At 38.6% G+C, this 17,612-nt stretch overlaps 2 protein-coding genes across 2 annotated transcripts; both read right to left on the minus strand.

Annotated features, from left to right (window-relative positions):
* Positions 1-3,625: 3,625 nt before the first annotated feature.
* On the minus strand, positions 3,626-5,798 carry hoxa13b (homeobox A13b). The gene is made up of 2 exons (XM_051407767.1): positions 5,108-5,798; positions 3,626-4,877 (listed from the first exon to the last, which is right to left on the minus strand). Exons 1-2 carry the CDS (start codon positions 5,739-5,741, stop codon positions 4,639-4,641), a joined length of 873 nt encoding a protein of 290 aa, XP_051263727.1. The 5' UTR covers positions 5,742-5,798; the 3' UTR covers positions 3,626-4,638.
* Positions 5,799-9,428: 3,630 nt separating this feature from the next.
* Positions 9,429-17,507, minus strand: hibadhb (3-hydroxyisobutyrate dehydrogenase b). Its single transcript, XM_051407763.1, has 8 exons — positions 17,390-17,507; positions 16,251-16,411; positions 16,044-16,153; positions 15,845-15,966; positions 11,178-11,311; positions 10,905-10,981; positions 10,639-10,795; positions 9,429-10,184 (listed from the first exon to the last, which is right to left on the minus strand). Exons 1-8 carry the CDS (start codon positions 17,457-17,459, stop codon positions 10,026-10,028), a joined length of 990 nt encoding a protein of 329 aa, XP_051263723.1. The 5' UTR covers positions 17,460-17,507; the 3' UTR covers positions 9,429-10,025.
* Between the last annotated feature and the right edge of the window lie 105 nt (positions 17,508-17,612).

A 17,612-nucleotide genomic window follows, 5' to 3' on the forward strand; every position in this document is an offset into this window, starting at 1 on the left:
CCTTTAAAGAAAATTGTTCAGGAGGAAACCAAACAAGAAAACATCTCTTAATCCCTTCACTTTTCTGATATTTATAACGATTTTAAAGTGTTTATAAAGAAGAAGCAAATAGCAAACTGATTTATTACTAAAAATAAGGCCTTTCTTAGTGTAATGAGTGCACTGCTTTCAACCCGTATTTCCAATAGTCTGTTTATTAGAGTTTAGTATGACAACAGAATGAGGCAACAGAATGATTAAAACATGACTGATGTTAACACAGGATTTGGATTTGGTAGCTGAAAAGAAAGTATCCCACTTTAGTTTTATTAATAGGGGACTGTTTGTATAAGATACACATTTTTTCCCATAAGCCTCTGAGGACTTGTCATGCGCCAACCAATACTTATGGCTCCAACCAATACTTAGCCTATATTAGTAGGCTAATATACGAGGTAACCTTCTGCTTAAAAACAAGAAAGAGATCATTTTATTTATTAACTATAGTGGGATAGAGGAAATAAATACATTACAACACTGATGAGAATAACTCCATTTGAATGTACAGAATAATTGAACATTTGATGTATTGAGGTGTAAAGAAACAGAACTGAAAAAGATGGTGACTGTGAGCACATGGGGGGGGGGTGTATCTCCGGAAGCAGTGCACTGCTGGGGGGGGTTTACAGCTCTAAAACACAACAAAAACACTTTCTGAATTGTCAAATTCAACCTCGCATTCATCCACGAATGCCTGGCTGTCAATTATAATATTGCTACGGGCAGCAGGTCTGCACAGAGGGCTCAAATTAAATACACATCAAGTCACACTACCTGTCTGTCTTCACGCTGAAGTGTGAATGTCCAGTGTCCAAAATTATTCAGCTGTGTTGTAGTATTGGTAAATGCAGGTTTGTTGCATTATATCATATAATTATATCTAATAGGGTGGTAATAGCTGTAACATGTAAGTGCAACACAAGACTATTACAAAACACAGTTGCAATATTATCCGCTGTGGTGCAACAAATATTAAACATGCTCCAGTAGCCAGAGACAAATGTAAAATTAGCAGAAAATTCCTATCCAGAGTTAAATGTGTGTTGCATTTGATTGTGGAAGGAAAAATATCCAGAGACCAACGTCGTCCTATTAGTATTGTGATTTATTCGTTTGTTTTGGAGAAGATTTGGATTTTTCTCCATGATATCTTTCCTTTAACTGTATTTGATTCACAAATAAAGATTTTTGTTTTTTGTCTGAAGTTCATTGTATAACGTTCAACCACCCAAACAAACACGCACACATACACACACACACACACACACACACACACACCCACACACTCACGCAACACACACACACACACACACACACACACACACACACACACACACACACACACACACACACACACACACACACACACACCATCAAAGTGACTAGTGAAAACTAAACACAGACAATAATACATATAGCTATCAGTTCTGTAAGTAAAGCTTAAATAGGTAAATAAGTTTATTTTTTTTACTGTGTGCATCTACAGGGCTCCACTTCCCACCTTGGGAAACAGTTCAGCCAGTTTTCACTATTAGATTATGATTTCATTCAGTATTTTAGATGTTATTTTGGCTATTATCAATCATGTGACAGATTCATACAGCAGCACGCGTTTAGACCTGCATACGGGACTTTTTGGAGTGAGATGCATTAACCTGTTTGGCTGTTAGGGGGAGCAATGACACAGAACAACAGAGGGGCTGTTACAGTAGGCATGCAGAGGAGCTGCAGGATGTTTCTACAGGGACTCCATCTCAGCAAGATGTAAGATAATTTACATCAACATGACTCCAAAAACACCCCAAAAAGCGAATCAGTGAAACCACTTCAAACTTGTAGAATTATTACCTGCGTTAGGAGGCCCATCAGTTGCCTGGACTCTTTTAAGGGCTCTTGAGCAAGACGACAAACTCGCCTGCTATTGTTAGTTAAATCGCCCTGCTTGTACATGCGTGACTGAACTGAGAGGAAGACACTCACCCGTGGGTGCTGCCTTTGTTACTGCAACAAATGCTCCTTTTAATGGTACAAACCAGTACTTCAAATCCAAACCCAGACCGGACAGTTTAATTGAACCCGCAAACTGCCGGTTATAATGAAGTTGGACAGTCTGGAGGTCAGTACCATGCCCCCCTGCGAGTGTTTGATGTTTTAATTTTTGAGGAAAAAATCTGAATATTTTAGACTGGTTGTGTTTGTTTTACAGGTCCAGATATGGAGCCTTTATTCTACGCGTTGATATTGTCTAAGTCGATGTAATTGTGATATAACGTGGACCATATTAACACCAGAATACAATTATTATTACAGTATTTTATAATATGTACAAGGCCAAAATATCAATACTGACAACTAAAGAAAAGAGTTGTGCTTAATAGCTGAGGGGGTGTTTGGAAGGTAGATTACAGGCCTCTCTACTAGATCTCACACACACTTTTCATGTCAAAGGTTTTCCTTAACATCCAGCTCTTAACAAGTCGTTTTTTCTTTAAGTCAGTTGTATTTGTGTTTGTGTTTTGTTCCAAAATGAGATACATACTCACTGTTTGTTCTTGAACACAACATAAAAAAATCACACACCTCTTCCTGAAGGACAGGTCACGTGAGGACTTGAATTGAATTTACACAAATTAAACTTAATACACCGTTTATATTTTGTTTTCAGTTGCGAATTAATTAATAAACATGAGCATGAATTGGATGATATTCGAACAGGCATTTTGGAAACAAAATCTGGAATTGCGCTCAACAAAAAAGTACAAAAATGGCTTAAAGTTTGTACGTAGGTCTGCAAGAAATGCAGCACTGACAGAACACGAATGGAAACTGATTCGACAGATAATTTTTCCTTCTTATTTTTGAACAAAATTTGATATTAAGAAAGAATAATAAGCTAAACTGTGTGTGAGCAAAATATATGTCTTTATATGGATACAGAGAACAACTTTAATTAGCTATAGTAAGTCATCATTATCATAGTTTTTTGCGCTGTGCCACGACTTCAGATATATATTCCATTATAGCTATTATATCTATTATATATATTTTTTCTGTAACGCCAACATATTTGTATAAAAAGAGAGTTATTATTACTGTATATATACGGTTCTGAGGTCTTACCTTAATTATCAAAGTTAAATTCAGTATATGATTAGCTTTTATTAAAAATAAGTAGGGTAATTAGATATTTTTTACACACACTATCTCTCTCTCTCTCTCTCCACACACACACACACACACACACACACACACACACACACACACACACACACACACACACACACACGCTTCTGTGTGAATAGAGGCAGATGTACAGACAGACATAGACTACAGAATAATGGTGAACGCTGTGCTGACAGAGCTTCGCCACTAGATGGCGACATAAACTCTTAATGGTTGAAACCCACAGAGGGTCTGAGCTCATTGAGGGCTCTCTCATGCAGGCCTCTTGGCCTAAATACACTATCATCAGTTTAGGGAATATACTATGGCCATGTGTCATTTTACCATACTTGCCAATCGTCGATCGATCAGTATATATTTTCAGCTTCGACTAAAACATATGAATGAAAATGACAAGATCACGTTACGTCTCTTAAACATTTATTGTCAGAAACTTTGGCTATTGCAGTCGAAAAGAGGGAGAATAGATAGTTGCAGTCAGATAGTATTTACATGTATTAAATATGCCTACGTTTTCAGTACTTCTCTGCAAAATTATTCTTGACTGATAGACAGAAATTGCCCATAGGTCAGCCTGTTGACAGGCGAGTTATTCTGATATTTAAAAACCCTGTGTTTGGAAAAGAAAAAAAGACACGTGACATGGACAAAGTGGGCAAACATACTGAAATGCTCAGGCTACTTTCATAGTTTGATAACGTTTCAGAAAATACAGACTGATTAACCAAGAGATAAAGAGATAGAGGTTTATTTTAAATGGAGCGATTTAATCTTTAAAGGTCTGCTTTTTAAGCTTCCAAACTGGAACTGAGTTTATCTAAAGAATTTAATTATGTACACACCAAAGAGGTGTTGTAGGCTACCATTTACAATGACAGAGTATGGAGAGATATTTTAACTTTTCGTCTTCAGCGCGAATAAATGCTGAATATATCATGTAAGATTAATTTTCTGTTATTCCGTTATTATTTGTTTAAATTTGCCTGTTTGCATTGTGATGTCACAGACTAAAAGAGATTTTTTTACCACTGGATCACTGTCTAAAGACGAAAGCTGTTATTGTAATTTACTCCAGGTTCAGTCTTAATTTCTGGATTGTGTGAGGTGGAATAAAAGCCCGGGGTGTCTCATGCCTTCAAGGCAGAATGTCTCATTGTCTGGTGAATATTTGAAGGAGACCATGCATCCCCTCGAAGTATCGCCTTGGTCAACGTGTGCAAACCATTTCCGATCTTCTGTCAACAGGCCGCATCGACTGGTTCCAATTAAAATGTGAGGAAGGAATTGTGTAGGTCAGAACAGAGGCGCTCTGGCGACAGAGAAACCGTTCATATAATATAATAAATTATAGCACAGTTTTTTGGATGAAGGCGCATCCATGTCCGCCCTTCACCTCCTGTTTCAGTATCTCCAGAGCTAACTGGAGCCCTTGAATTTATTCACGACTTTCTTCTCCTTTACGCGCCTGTTCTGAAACCAGATTGTCACTTGTCTCTCCGTCAGATTAGTCTGCGCGGATATCCTCCTCCTTTTGTCCTTGGTGATGAATTTATTGGCGCCGTACTCCCTTTCCAGTTCCTTGAGCTGCACCTTGGTGTATGGCACACGCTTCTTTCTCCCACGGCGGATAGAGCTGTCCCCACCAGATATAGTGTCTGTGGAGAAAATAAAATGCATTATCACATTTATTCTGCTCGACTGCATCAGAAAGAAAACGAATGTTTTTTTTGTTTTTGTTTTTCACAAACATTTAATTCTCATTTTTAAATTGTTCTTCTTTCAGGCACATTATCAAATATCAACTGTGGAAAACAGCATTTAAATCAGACACATCTTTTTTGGGAGCTTAACTACTTATGTGTTAATAAAACAATTTTAAAAATACCTTGTAACGAGGATTTCCACAGAGGATTTGACTGTGGCTGCTCCTTGGTGCAATAAACCTGACCACTCCAACCATTGGTGATGGCCCATGGCTGGTAGGGCTCCATGGGCAACAGAGGCTCATGTCTTGGCTCAGATGGAGCACTCAGGGTAGGAACAACAGGAACGTCCAAGTAGCTGGGCTGGTAAGGACCAGAGGAGTAGCCCTGATAAAACGCAAATTCCTTTGCCCTGGTTGAGAACTCCTCACCAGAGACCGATGAGTCCATGTATTTATCGCCATAACCAGAGGGCTGTGCGCAAGCCTTGACGCTGCCGTGTGACATCCTACATGGGTAATAACTGCTGCCAAAATATCCATAGGGCAAAGATGCATTGGGCGAGCTCTGAGTGGCCGAACAGGGGCTGCATTGTTTGCCAGGCTCCCCCATGCCAGAGACTGGCACCTCGCTCGCAGTGTAGGTGGTGCTCGGAGCCAGCGAGGTTGGATGCGCTAACAAATTCCTGCACTGGTTTGCAGCAAAATTGCCTCCAGTAAATCCTTCCATGTTCTTGCTTCTTTCATCCAAGCCGTTGTCGTAGAGAAACATCACCGGGTCAATCCAGTGCGAATGGAGGAGTAATGAAGCGGTCATAGCATGCCCTACATCGAGACGACCAACTCTTTTTCAAAATCCCCTCGACTGAGCAGAGACAGGGACTCGGGCAGAGTAACGATACCAACAAGCCTGAGTACATAAAGATCGCAAGGTTATTGGCCAGGGCCAAGCACGTGATATGCAAAAGAGATGATAAACGTCTAGACATCAGATAATGCAGATCAAGCAGCACATTTGTGAAGATGTACTGTACATCAGTATACATTTCAGATATGCAAATAAGCCATAAGGTTATTTCTTTTCCAAACAAAGTGATATTGGGATCTCAAACTGAGTGGAACTGTGCTGTAAAGGCAAAATGTGTCTGTCTTCTAGTGCCATCACAACACGCTTATTTGATGAATTGTGGAACACATGGCATGAGAAAAACTATATGATGCATCTGCATTGTTTTAACAGCAGAATGGATGCGCAATTACGCGTGCCATTTCGGTTGCACAAGCGTTTAATCAAAGAGTAAAGCAAAAATGATGTCGGAGATGTGGATTTAAATGATTATTTTAGCTTTATATCTAAAGACTGGACCTTTTATGCGCTTTAAGTCAAAGCTGCAGACTTTAAATAAATGTACCATCATGTTACTAAATTATCTGAACAGACTGACTGAGTTAGAGGGAGTCTTTTAAGCATAATGATTGTGCAGGCGGTTTTAAAGAAAAGAAACACGAAACGATGTCTTATGAATACATTTAAAACGAAATAATTATAAAATGATACCTTTAATCATCCTCACATTTGGCACTGCAGCGTGTAAATCCAGACACAAGTTCAGTGTCCACAAAATACCCAAAGCATGCCCACATTTGGCTGCACTCTTCCTCATATGCGGGTGGAGGCCAAGGTCAAGTTGAAAGTTGCAGTCTGGCCAAATAGACACTTCACGCCAGGAAACCCGAAGAGAAAACACCGCTAAATGCCGAAGAGGAGTTTTAATCGGCAGACTGTGCTCGGTTTTTTTTTTTTTAAATCCAAGTTACATTAACTTGTTCGCTTCTCTTTCTTTCATCCCATCAGACATTGGAGATAAGAAAAAAAAGACACAGGCATTAAATGCTCAAAATGAAAGCTCAGGATTATTATTTTATCCTTCTACTAGAGTAGAAAAGTGACTTATGGGAAAATAAATGATGCCTACAGGTTTCTACGTTCTGCGTAAAATGCCTCCCCAGATGGGATCTTGTTTTCCTTCGCAAAGCTAAAACAGCTACGATATATAAACAAATCCTTCATGAGCATGAGCATTTAGCGCAAGAATAAAAATAAAATGTTGTTTACGGTTTTGCCTATATATGGCACTGAAACATTCTGTGTGGGAGCGCTGTGATAGACTAAACGAGGTGAATGTGGACATGAGGGGTGCGACCGGTGTCAAACAAAATACTGTTTTAACTTTCAGAATTCAAATTTGTTTTAAATTTCTATGGCGAGACCACAGACGCAGAGAAATGTTTCTCCACCTAAATTTGAGCACCTTTTTATTTTTAATAGAGTTTTCCCACCTTTTGAGGCTGTAAATCTTTATGGCCCAAGTTCATAGCTTGTAGGCAAGAGTGAGTAGTGGAAGAAAAGCATAATGTTTTATGTTACTGAATAGGTTTGGTCTGATTTTTGTTTTTATTTTATTTTTTTTTACATTGTCATGATGACTGACCTTAGATAAACTACTCAGATTTTTTTATTTACTACTACAGTGCACTGCATTTTGGATAGATAAATTGCATACTTTCTTAAATTTCGCGTGAAACCGATTTAGGAGCGTTGGTTGGACAGGAATCATCTCAGCCACGTTGTTCACACATTAGAGGGCGGCTGCAGCAGCTGGTAGGAAATGTTATCTGAGCGGTTTAACGAAAAGATGACCCGTGTCTAAACTGCAAATTGGCCATGAGTTGTTGATAAAAAAGCATTTTATTTTCATTTCAATATGCCGTCAACACACACACACACACACACACACACACACACACACACACACACACACACACACACACACACACACACACACACACACACACACACACACACCAGGCTGCAGATGTGCAGACGACAATATCTTAAACGAAGATACTTTGTGTGACATGGGAACCGAGGTGGTATTATTAGTGACGGTGATTAAAGGCACATTTAGGACAAATAAAAATGATGGTACTCTTTAGGAATCTTTGAGTGGTCGAAGCGCTGACGTGAATTTACAACTAAAATGCTACAATTTGTATACACCGTCGGAAATATTAGGCTATATGAAATAATAAAAAAATATGTCCTATTGTACTCAAATGTATTAAAGGACTCCTGAAGATCTTAATAAAACAACTAATTGAATATTGTATTTTGATGTTTTGATTTGACATTAGTTTAATTGCTTTACAGTTCTTTAAAAAGCAGGATGTAGTTTATTTTTTAGAATAAGCCCAACAACACACACTGCTTTATATTAGAAATGGCCACTATAGCTCTGACAATGGAGCTTTATGGCTGCATTGGTTTGAATGCAAAATGTAAAAAAAAAAAAAAAAAAAAAAAAAGGCTTTTTGCACTATAGGCTACAATATGTATTTCCAACTAATTGTAACAGCAGCAAATTAAGTGTGTGAGAAGTCTTCGGTGTTAGGATGAAACATCCGCACTTTTTACTCCAGATACAGTCTAACCAACTTGTTGGCAAAACCTAAAAAAAAACAAAAAAAACAAACATGCACCTTCTTGCTGATCTACTGTAACTGCAAATTTACATCAATTACATGCAAAAAAATGCCTGTGTCACCATCACCATGTTTAACATTTTAAACAAAAACGGAGCGCTCAATGCAAAGCTTATTGAAGTGTTGAAGAGGCTTTAGGTGGAGCAGGAGGGATGAGGCGCAGCACTGCAGCAGATGATGCAGGCTGCGTGTCACAGTCTGCTGGAGGCCTGAGACCAAAGTGCTGCTCTGTTTGCGGTACCTATCAAGTAGATGACAACACAGCTCTTAGCCTACAGTGCTTAATGGACTTTTTATGGGTTTGTCTTGTGATCGCATGACCTATGGCACCTTGGCCCCTCAGTGGCTCTTGGCAAACTAGATCAGAAACATGCCGCCCTCCTAAGTGGGGATAGAAAAAGAGGTCCACATCCCCAAATTACTGAAGCTGTCTGCATGACGCGATAGTCGGTCACAACTTTGTTCCACAGTGGCGGAGTAGGCAACATTCAATACAAATATTCATCAGAGAGGAATTGTAACATCGGGTTGGATAATTTTGTCCTTTTCGTGTGCAGTTTTGATCCCGTGTTCCGCATCCCACCACTGAGTCCGCACTGCAGCCAAGTTGGTTCAGCATGTTACCGTGACTACAGGATGCAAACTAAAACATTTCAGAGGTATTTATTTGCTTGCGCTCGAAGACGTGGATGGACAAATGTACAGCGAGAGTCAAATTTCTTCGCAAAAATTACTATCCTTGATCCTGTCTAGTGTTTGGGTTCATTTGCATTACTGAGGCCCCCATTCACGCAAAGCTCTCTTTGAATCTTTGTCAGAATTTAAAGGCATTACTAGAACAAATCAGCAGCAATCAATGAATATTATGCTTCCAGTTATAAAAAAATACATCTGTCAATATTTCAGCTGAGTTACAAGTTAACATCCAAACCCAGAAATGAAAAACAGATGAAACTTTAAAAAAGGAATATGGTAAATTGTCACATCAATTGACATCAAAATTTATTTTTATTTCCTAACAGGATATGATCAGACATTCTTATCCCAAAGTAACACTTCCAATGTCAGAGAAATAACCCTCCATGAACAGAAGAAAAAAACAAAACAGCAACATAAAGAAATAAATCACAAACAATATGTGGATAAATATGTGGAGACTAAACCGTGTTTGCAGCCGTTTAGCCTCGACAGAGTTAATGAGTCGTCTTCTTAACACCACAGATGCCCACAGAACTCTTTGAAATTCTGGGATCTGCACGGCTGCCACTGCTGGGCAGTCTACTGACATCTTGGATCCTCCATATATCTGACAATTTACTTGCTTCTAAAACTGAAAGGAGTGTTTTAAAAAGGCTAGATCACACAAGAAACATGATTTCCAATAGGATATAAGTGCACACATGATCTGTCACGCTGTGTTGGAGCTCTGTTGGCTTCATGTCTTTCACAACTTTGGAGAAAGAAAAAAGTCCTCAGGGCAAAATGCACCCTAACTACACTATGTTAGTCCTGTGCAGGGCCAGGCCTGGCAATGTTGTGGACGGGGTGGAGGCTGACATTACTGGCCCTCCTCCTCACGCAGGAACTGGAATACGGAGGAGAAATCTTTATTGGCATAACCGCGTGCGCACATCATACGGTACATCTGATGGGCTAAGGAGCCGAGGGGGACAGGAGTCTTTGTGTTAGTGGCTGTGTTTTGTGCGAGTCCTAGATCCTGAAAAAGAAAAGCAAACATACATTAAAAAAAAAACCCAACGGAGCTGAAAACTGAACTTAAAACCAAAACCACCAGTCCACACACACCACAGAGAATTTTCTTTATGTTGTAATAATATGGCCTTGATTCGCTTTTAAGAGGGACATAAACTACTGCTGAACAGTTCACTGCATCATTTTGGTGGCGTGAAGATAGAAATTCCTTTTTTCCACATGCAGGGCATAACACAGAAATCACTCCCTGGCTGATTCATGATAAAATAACTCACTTTAAACAAAGCACAAATACATTTTAAAAAAAATCTTTTTGATCTAAAAAATACAGAGGCTAATAGGAACAAGTTATTTTTCCACACTAATGAGAGGAAAAATAACTATTACAACCATATTTGTGATGACAAGGGCAACATTATAATGCTCCTACATTATTAGAAATAAGTTATCAAACGGACCTTAGCCATCAGCTGGGTACCAAAGCCTCCCTGGTAGTTATTCCCAGAAGGAACTCCCTCCATGACTCCAGGCACAGGGTTGTAGGTGTCACTGGACCAGCACCGACCTGAACTCATGTTCAGGATTTTGGCCAACAATTTAGGATCAAGACCAAGTCTGCAAGTGAAGACAAATGTTACTTGCACGAAGTGTACTGCTGCTGCATACATAGTCCTGATTTAAAATGAATGCATATGCGGTTAATTGTAACCAAGAGAGTGTTCACCGGATTCCCAAGTTCATTGTTTCTGAAGTCCCGATCATTCCAATGGCTAGAAGCATGTTATTACAGATTTTAGCCGCCTGTAACAAGATATAACAGTGTGTTAATTCATATTTTTTTATGACTTCAAATTTGGATTTCGTTAAAGAATTGACTACAAAGTTCATACACATTCTATTACATGTGCAACTTATGAAAAAAAAAAAAAAAAAAAAATGCTTTAGTTTCTGAGTGACATTGTGACAGTTTGTAGAAAGAATGTATATCTGCTCGTACCTGTCCAGTTCCAACCTGACCACAGTACACCACATTGGCTCCCATGCAGCTCAGAAGTTCTGAGACTGCAGTAAATTCCTCCTCTGCTCCTCCAACCATAAAAGTCAGTTTACCCGAACTGGCAGCTCCCACCCCTGGGAATGAGAAATCGTGCTTACATACAATGAACCATGTGCAAGCAGGGGTGGTTGCTTTACAGTGATTTTCTGAAAGTTTCAGCAACATGAAAATTGAAGGCAAACAACAAACAATTCAAGCTAATTCTTAAAGACAAAGTAATTATTGTTAATCATAGCAGCCAGCCAGGAGAAGGCTGCCATGATAACACCTATCACCCTTTGAAAATGTAGACTTTTATACTTAATTCTTTATATGCTCACACGTAAGTACAAAGAATCTTTTTAAAATTTCACAACCACATAAAAAATGGCCATCAAACTTGTCAAATGTTTTAGGCAAGATACAATCGGGAGATAATTAAATAAATATGTTTAAATGTGTTTGTTGCATCTTGTTCCACATGTCTCTAGTTATAATGGTGCCTGAGCATAATTTAAAACAAATAAATACATTTGGGGACAGAATTGACATTCAAAGCTTTTGGAGGGAAGATAAAAATGTCAGTTTCCGTCATTACTTTGGCACTATAGAGACTCCTAACTGTAAATTTAAGGGACCTATGAACCTATTATGTAGCAATCATCTCTTATTTATTATTATGTAGCCTCACAGTAATACAAATGACAACACAGAATTGAATGCAAGGTACGATGCTACATAAAACATTTAGAAAAAAATAAATAATAAGGGGATGTACATTAAATAAGGCACAATCACAACCATTTAAGTAATAAAAGTATGCATTTAAAAATGTTGATAAGGACAATAACCTGTAACCTGCTCTCATTGGAAAAGTTGGTGAAAAGTTTTGGGACACTGTTGCAAAACATTTGGTCAGCTTTGGACAAGATTTAGGGACAGCTGTTTCTGGATCTATTTTTTTACATTTCACGGTGCATTCAGGTTCACATGGGGTTAAAAGCTGTGTGATATACAATAACCAGGTGCAAGCCACATGGGTGCCAAGAAATTAACCAACAGAGTCTTATAATTAATCATGAAGTTTACAGGAAGCCAATGGAAAGAGGCCAACATGGGTGTAATACATTTCCCCCTCCCTAGTCGTCATCATCAACAGTCTGCCAGCAGCATTTTGTACTAACTGGAATCTAGAAGGACTGAGCTGCTGGAGACACGTGGGAGTTACCACAGTCAAGTTGAGAAATAATAAAAGTGTGGGTAATGGCTTCAAAATTTATACAGAATAATGGCAATTTAAAATTCTAATAAAAATTGAGATATGAAAAGCAAATTTTCAAAATACTGTAAGACCAGTAGCTGTGATTTGGTCACACTGTAGACACAGACACTAGACTTGGATCATTTGAAGACCGTTAGAGTTGAAAACTGAAAACTACTCTAAAAGTACAGATTGAAAATAAATTGGAGGTTGAATAGTTTTAAGTCAGTTTTTCTCAAACTTTTTACACCGCATACCACCTCAGAAACTATTAGGCTCTCCAAGTAATAACCAAAATAACCAACTATGGACAGTTTACACAGGAGGCAGGTTTATTCCTAATGAGAACATTATTTATTGTTGACTGTTGTTGAATCCTGAACGGAACTGGTTCAAGTACCAGAGCTAATTGGTGGAAAGGGGATTCCCCAGATCTGCACTTCTCTTATTCTGCTTGGAGACACGATTACAGTGTTAGTGAACCATTCATTTTACCTCCACTTACCATCTTGCCATCACATTTTAGTTCGTAACTAATTATGAATGTATGCACACATTACATGCAAAAACACAAAGTGCAAAACTGATTTTAAATGACTTTTGTAGAATTTTCATAGTTATGTTTTTAAATTAAAAAAAAAAAAAAAAGAAAAGATTTTTTTTTTTTTTTTTAAGTTTTTCCTCCTCATACCACTAGAGGCAGCTTAAGTTCCACCAGTGGTACATGTACCATAGTTTGAGAACTATTGGTTTACGTAATTAGCTACATAGTTAGCTACGACTAATAAACAAATACATTCTTAAATTTATTACTGAATTTATTATTGAATGATTGATAACAAAGCTGTCAGAAAGCAGGTCTGTGGATTTTCTCCAGTGGCAGTATTCTTCTCAAATATGCAGAAACTTTAAGGACGCATTTGACGTGAGAAGAAATTGTAAACTGGAAGAAATTGAAACTGGAGAAAAAGCATGGTTGTTAACAATCTAAGGAAACACAGATGACAACCTAATTGTTAAGCACTGTGAAAACACCTAATCAGACATTTTTGTGAAAAGCAGTGCTGTCAAACGATTTAAATATTTAATCGTGATTAATCACATTAATGTCATAGTTAACTCGCAATTAATCGCACATTTTTATCTATTCCAAATGTCCCTTAATTTCTTTTTGTCCCATTATTCTTTCGCATTTTAATGCTCTTATCAACATGGAAAAGTGGATTGGCTTGCTTTGTGCAAATGTTGTTTTTATTGAAAACAACATTGGCATATACTGTAGTGTTCAATTTCACACTAACATTCTCACTTGGAGCAAATAATCTCTCACAGAATGTAACACTGTCCATCAATAAAAGGGTAAAAAAATAAAAAAATACTTTGTCACACAAACAGCCCCTTCAACAGCCCTTTCTAAGGGATCAAAACAGGGCGATACAAAATAAAATTACAAAGTGCACATGTAAGGTAAACTAGGAGTGTGCTTCTGTCTGAAGTCATCCATTGTTGCCTGGCTTTGACGAGGGGGTGGAGAATTCACATCAGCTGTGTGTTTGGCCATCAAGGGGTATTTCAGACTGGACGTGCTGCGATGATAGCTCAGTTCACAACGACAAAACACACAGATGACTTTGGTCTTGTCAATGGAACCATTTGGCAACTTTTTAAAAGTGAACTTTCCATTCAGAATATAATTGGCATCCATTTCGGCGTCTATACAATATTCCTCCTTGGCACAAAGTTTGTTCTTAATCCCGTTTCTATTATCAACCACCAGTTCAACAGTTATTTAACAGCTCTACTCCTTCGCCTTTGGTAAGGTAATCATTCTAGTGTGAGGCAAAATGAAAGATGGCAGTTATCTCATCTGGTCTGTACATTTCTTCACACAAAAAAACCATCAGACACATGCTGACTCAATTATGTCCCCACCAACATGTGTGCTTTTATGTTTGAGCTTTAACCACACTGGATTAAACAGTCACTACCATGCCACTGTACTTCTTTTGATTTGAAAAAGTTTAATTTAGGAGTTAAAGCCTGTTGATTGACGTGATGTATCAAAGTATGACATACACTTCAGTATGCACTAGTAAAACAGCCAACACACACACACACACACACACACACACACACACACACACACACACACGAAAGCTGGACTACTTTAATCCATGTGCACTACCACAGGACGGAAGCATATAAATCATTACTAATCTTTAGGGCCAGGCTATAAAATGGACCAAAATCAATTCAAAGAAAGTAGCTGTCCTGACATTGACGAGGTCAAGTTCAAACAAACTCGGTTTCTGTGCGGACCCCCAGGAAAGTCAGCTCGGAACATTTCTGCAGGCAGAAGCTGCTCCTCCTCGTCTTCCTTAGATATATGCTGTTGGTGCTTCTTTTTTAACCGTAACTTTAGCAAAGAGCAGCAATAGTGACCACTTATTGCCACTGTCGTAATAAATAAGTACTGAAATGCCAATGTTAAAGTGTCAACTTGACACAAAATTAATTATGTTGAAACAAATAGTCCCTTCCCAGCATTTTACTATACAAATTACTGTAATACAGAACTCACACAAGGTTTATTGTTGAATCTACCTTTCCAATAATGTAGAGCTAAAACAATTAGTTGATTAATCAAGTTGCAGAAAGTGCAACTACTTTGATGATGGATTGATTTGTTATGAAACTTTCAAGCAGAAATAGCAAAAGTTCTACCTTCTTGAAACTGAATATTTTCTGGATTTTTAAGACTTCCATGATAGTAAACTAAATATCTTGGAGTTTAGGACTGTTGGTATCATAAAAGAAGATGCTGCGCTGGGCTCTGGGAACTTGATGTGATAGATTTGTTTTGCTATTTGCTGCCATTCATTAATCCAAACAATTAATCAAGAAAATTGTCAGTCAATTAATCAATAATGAAAATAGTTTTCTTGTTGCAGCCATTCTTGCTAGACAGGTCGGACTAACAATTTTCAAGAGTAAATAAACATTTGAACAGATATGATATGTTCTCAAAAAGTATTTACTAAGTTGCCAGTGTATTGAAACAGTCCGTCTTTGCTTTCATTTATTTCACTGGGAGTTGAGACCTCTCAGTATGGTGTAATACAGTTCACAGCTCCACAACAGCCTCCGAATTGACCATCAAGTTGAATAAACACCTCTTTAATCAGTTTAAACAAGAACTAAACATTATAACCTCTGTAAATGGGGGGGATTTGTGCTAGGCTGCATTAGTTTTAGTTAGGTGAAGGCTACTTGATAACCCGACAACCAAGTGTGTGTATTTCAAGATCAGAAAGCAAACTAATATATATTATGCAACATAGATCGTGATTAAAGATGTAAAATTTACCTCCTGATACAGGTGCATCCATTAAAACCGCCCCCATCTTCTCAGCGGCAGCGGCCATCTCTTTTGAAACAGCTGGGTCGATGGTGCTGGAGTCAATGAGCAGGGAGCCTTTTTTCACCTTTCTGTTGAGAAAAGTACACATTTAGAACACAACTAAGATCCATGAGGTTATTACGTATGTATAGAAAGAGGAACCAACTTCAGAATGCCATTGGGTCCGGTGTACACTTCTATGACATTGGGACTAGAGGGGAGCATGGTGATAATGCGGTCCGCCTTGTCTGCTACCTCGGCAGGATTATCCACAATCTGAGAAAACACACAAAATCACGAGGTAAGAAGAGAACACACTGTTGTGGAAACTGTTTAAAATTTAAAAAGGCTTGTGTACACTCGGCACTCCCACCTGAGCACCCAGCTCTTGCACTTCTTTGCAGGACTCCGGGAACACATCGGTAGCAATGACCGGATATCCGTGCTTCAGCAGGTTCTTTGCCATCGGGTTTCCCATATTGCCCAGACCAATAAACCCCACCGGTGTCTTCGAGGCCATAGACCTTGTGGAGACTACAAAATAACAGCCAAATGGATCAATGCTTAGACACAGTATCCTTGTTACATATTCCAGGACTAAAATGCTTGTCTTCTTCTTGCCGAATTTCCCCCCCCAAAGTGTTTCAGTAATATCTTAGATGAGTAGATAATTCAAATTAAAAATGTATTAGCAAATTTGTGTTCAGATAATGTCTTAATGTGTCTAAGAATACCACATTTTAATTTAGTTATAATTCCAATGTAATTGCCCTTCAGTGTGAAAGTCATCTAACATACTGATACTGGTACCAGAGCCTGTTTCAATATTTACTGAACTAACTCTCTGGTAACAGAACATTCTCTCAATAGATAAGGTTGCTTATCTCATTGAGTAAAATAACTTAATTTACTCCTTTATCTTCACATTAATAACAAAAAAACTGCCATTTACTACCATGTGCTTACCCACATACTGTATCTAAACGACAACACCTCGTTGAGCAAATTAAACGAAACTAAATAAAAATTTAAGTAAACAATTATGCTCAGGTTGTCCCTCTCCGAGGTTCATCTGTTCGAGTGGCTACAAAAAGCCACCTGCATCTTTCTGCAAAAGGATTTGGGCTTGACAAAATACACGGTGACTGACATTACATACCGTTCCTTAAATAAAAAGTCAGGATGCAGTAGGACACAAGAGCAACATAATGACAACTTCACACCCTTCAGCGGTTTCAATATTGCAGTCGAGACACATTATTGGCCTTTAGCACGAGAGGAACGACATAATTTGAACAGAAAAGCTCTTTAACCAGTAGACTGTGAGCACAACCCCCCCAACAGCAGCAGCTAAACCCCGTCTACTAACAATTAACTAAAACTTCTCTCCCAACATTTCAAGCAAAAGTAGTGTTTTCATGTCACAAAGAGCCTTCAAGTAACAACGGGAGCTTCTAAAGTAAGCGTAGCGACGGGCCCAATGCGTCCACAGGGTCCGTTTGTTCTCCTTACCAAACGCAAAGTCAACATGCTTGCAACACCCTCCAACTAGGTACCGAGACCCTCTCAACACAGCGGCCATGCTTCTTTCCTCTTGACCTTACGTGTGACGTATTTGTACGTACATGACTGGCAGTTCCTTCCTCCAATCAAATAACAGCCCTCCTCCCACAGTCAGCCAATGAGCTGGGGGGGAGGGTCTGGAGTCCCCAGCTACATTTGTTGCGTTTATTTT

Source organism: Dicentrarchus labrax, unplaced genomic scaffold (assembly GCF_905237075.1).
Source record: "Dicentrarchus labrax unplaced genomic scaffold, dlabrax2021, whole genome shotgun sequence".
NCBI classification, from domain to species: Eukaryota; Metazoa; Chordata; class Actinopteri; family Moronidae; genus Dicentrarchus; species Dicentrarchus labrax.

Bases quoted from the DNA above. Each gene is read 5' to 3' on its own strand.
- hoxa13b (XM_051407767.1), bottom strand. From the start codon at position 5,741: ATGACCGCTTCATTACTCCTCCATTCGCACTGGATTGACCCGGTGATG. The intron at 4,878-5,107 runs GTATTTTTAAAA...TTTTCTCCACAG, and splicing joins GTGGAAATCCTCGTTACAAG to ACACTATATCTGGTGGGGAC.
- hibadhb (XM_051407763.1), bottom strand. From the start codon at position 17,459: ATGGCCGCTGTGTTGAGAGGGTCTCGGTACCTAGTTGGAGGGTGTTGC. The intron at 16,412-17,389 runs GTAAGGAGAACA...GTTATTTTGTAG, and splicing joins GCATGTTGACTTTGCGTTTG to TCTCCACAAGGTCTATGGCC. The intron at 10,982-11,177 runs GTACGAGCAGAT...ATCTTGTTACAG, and splicing joins GTCAGGTTGGAACTGGACAG to GCGGCTAAAATCTGTAATAA.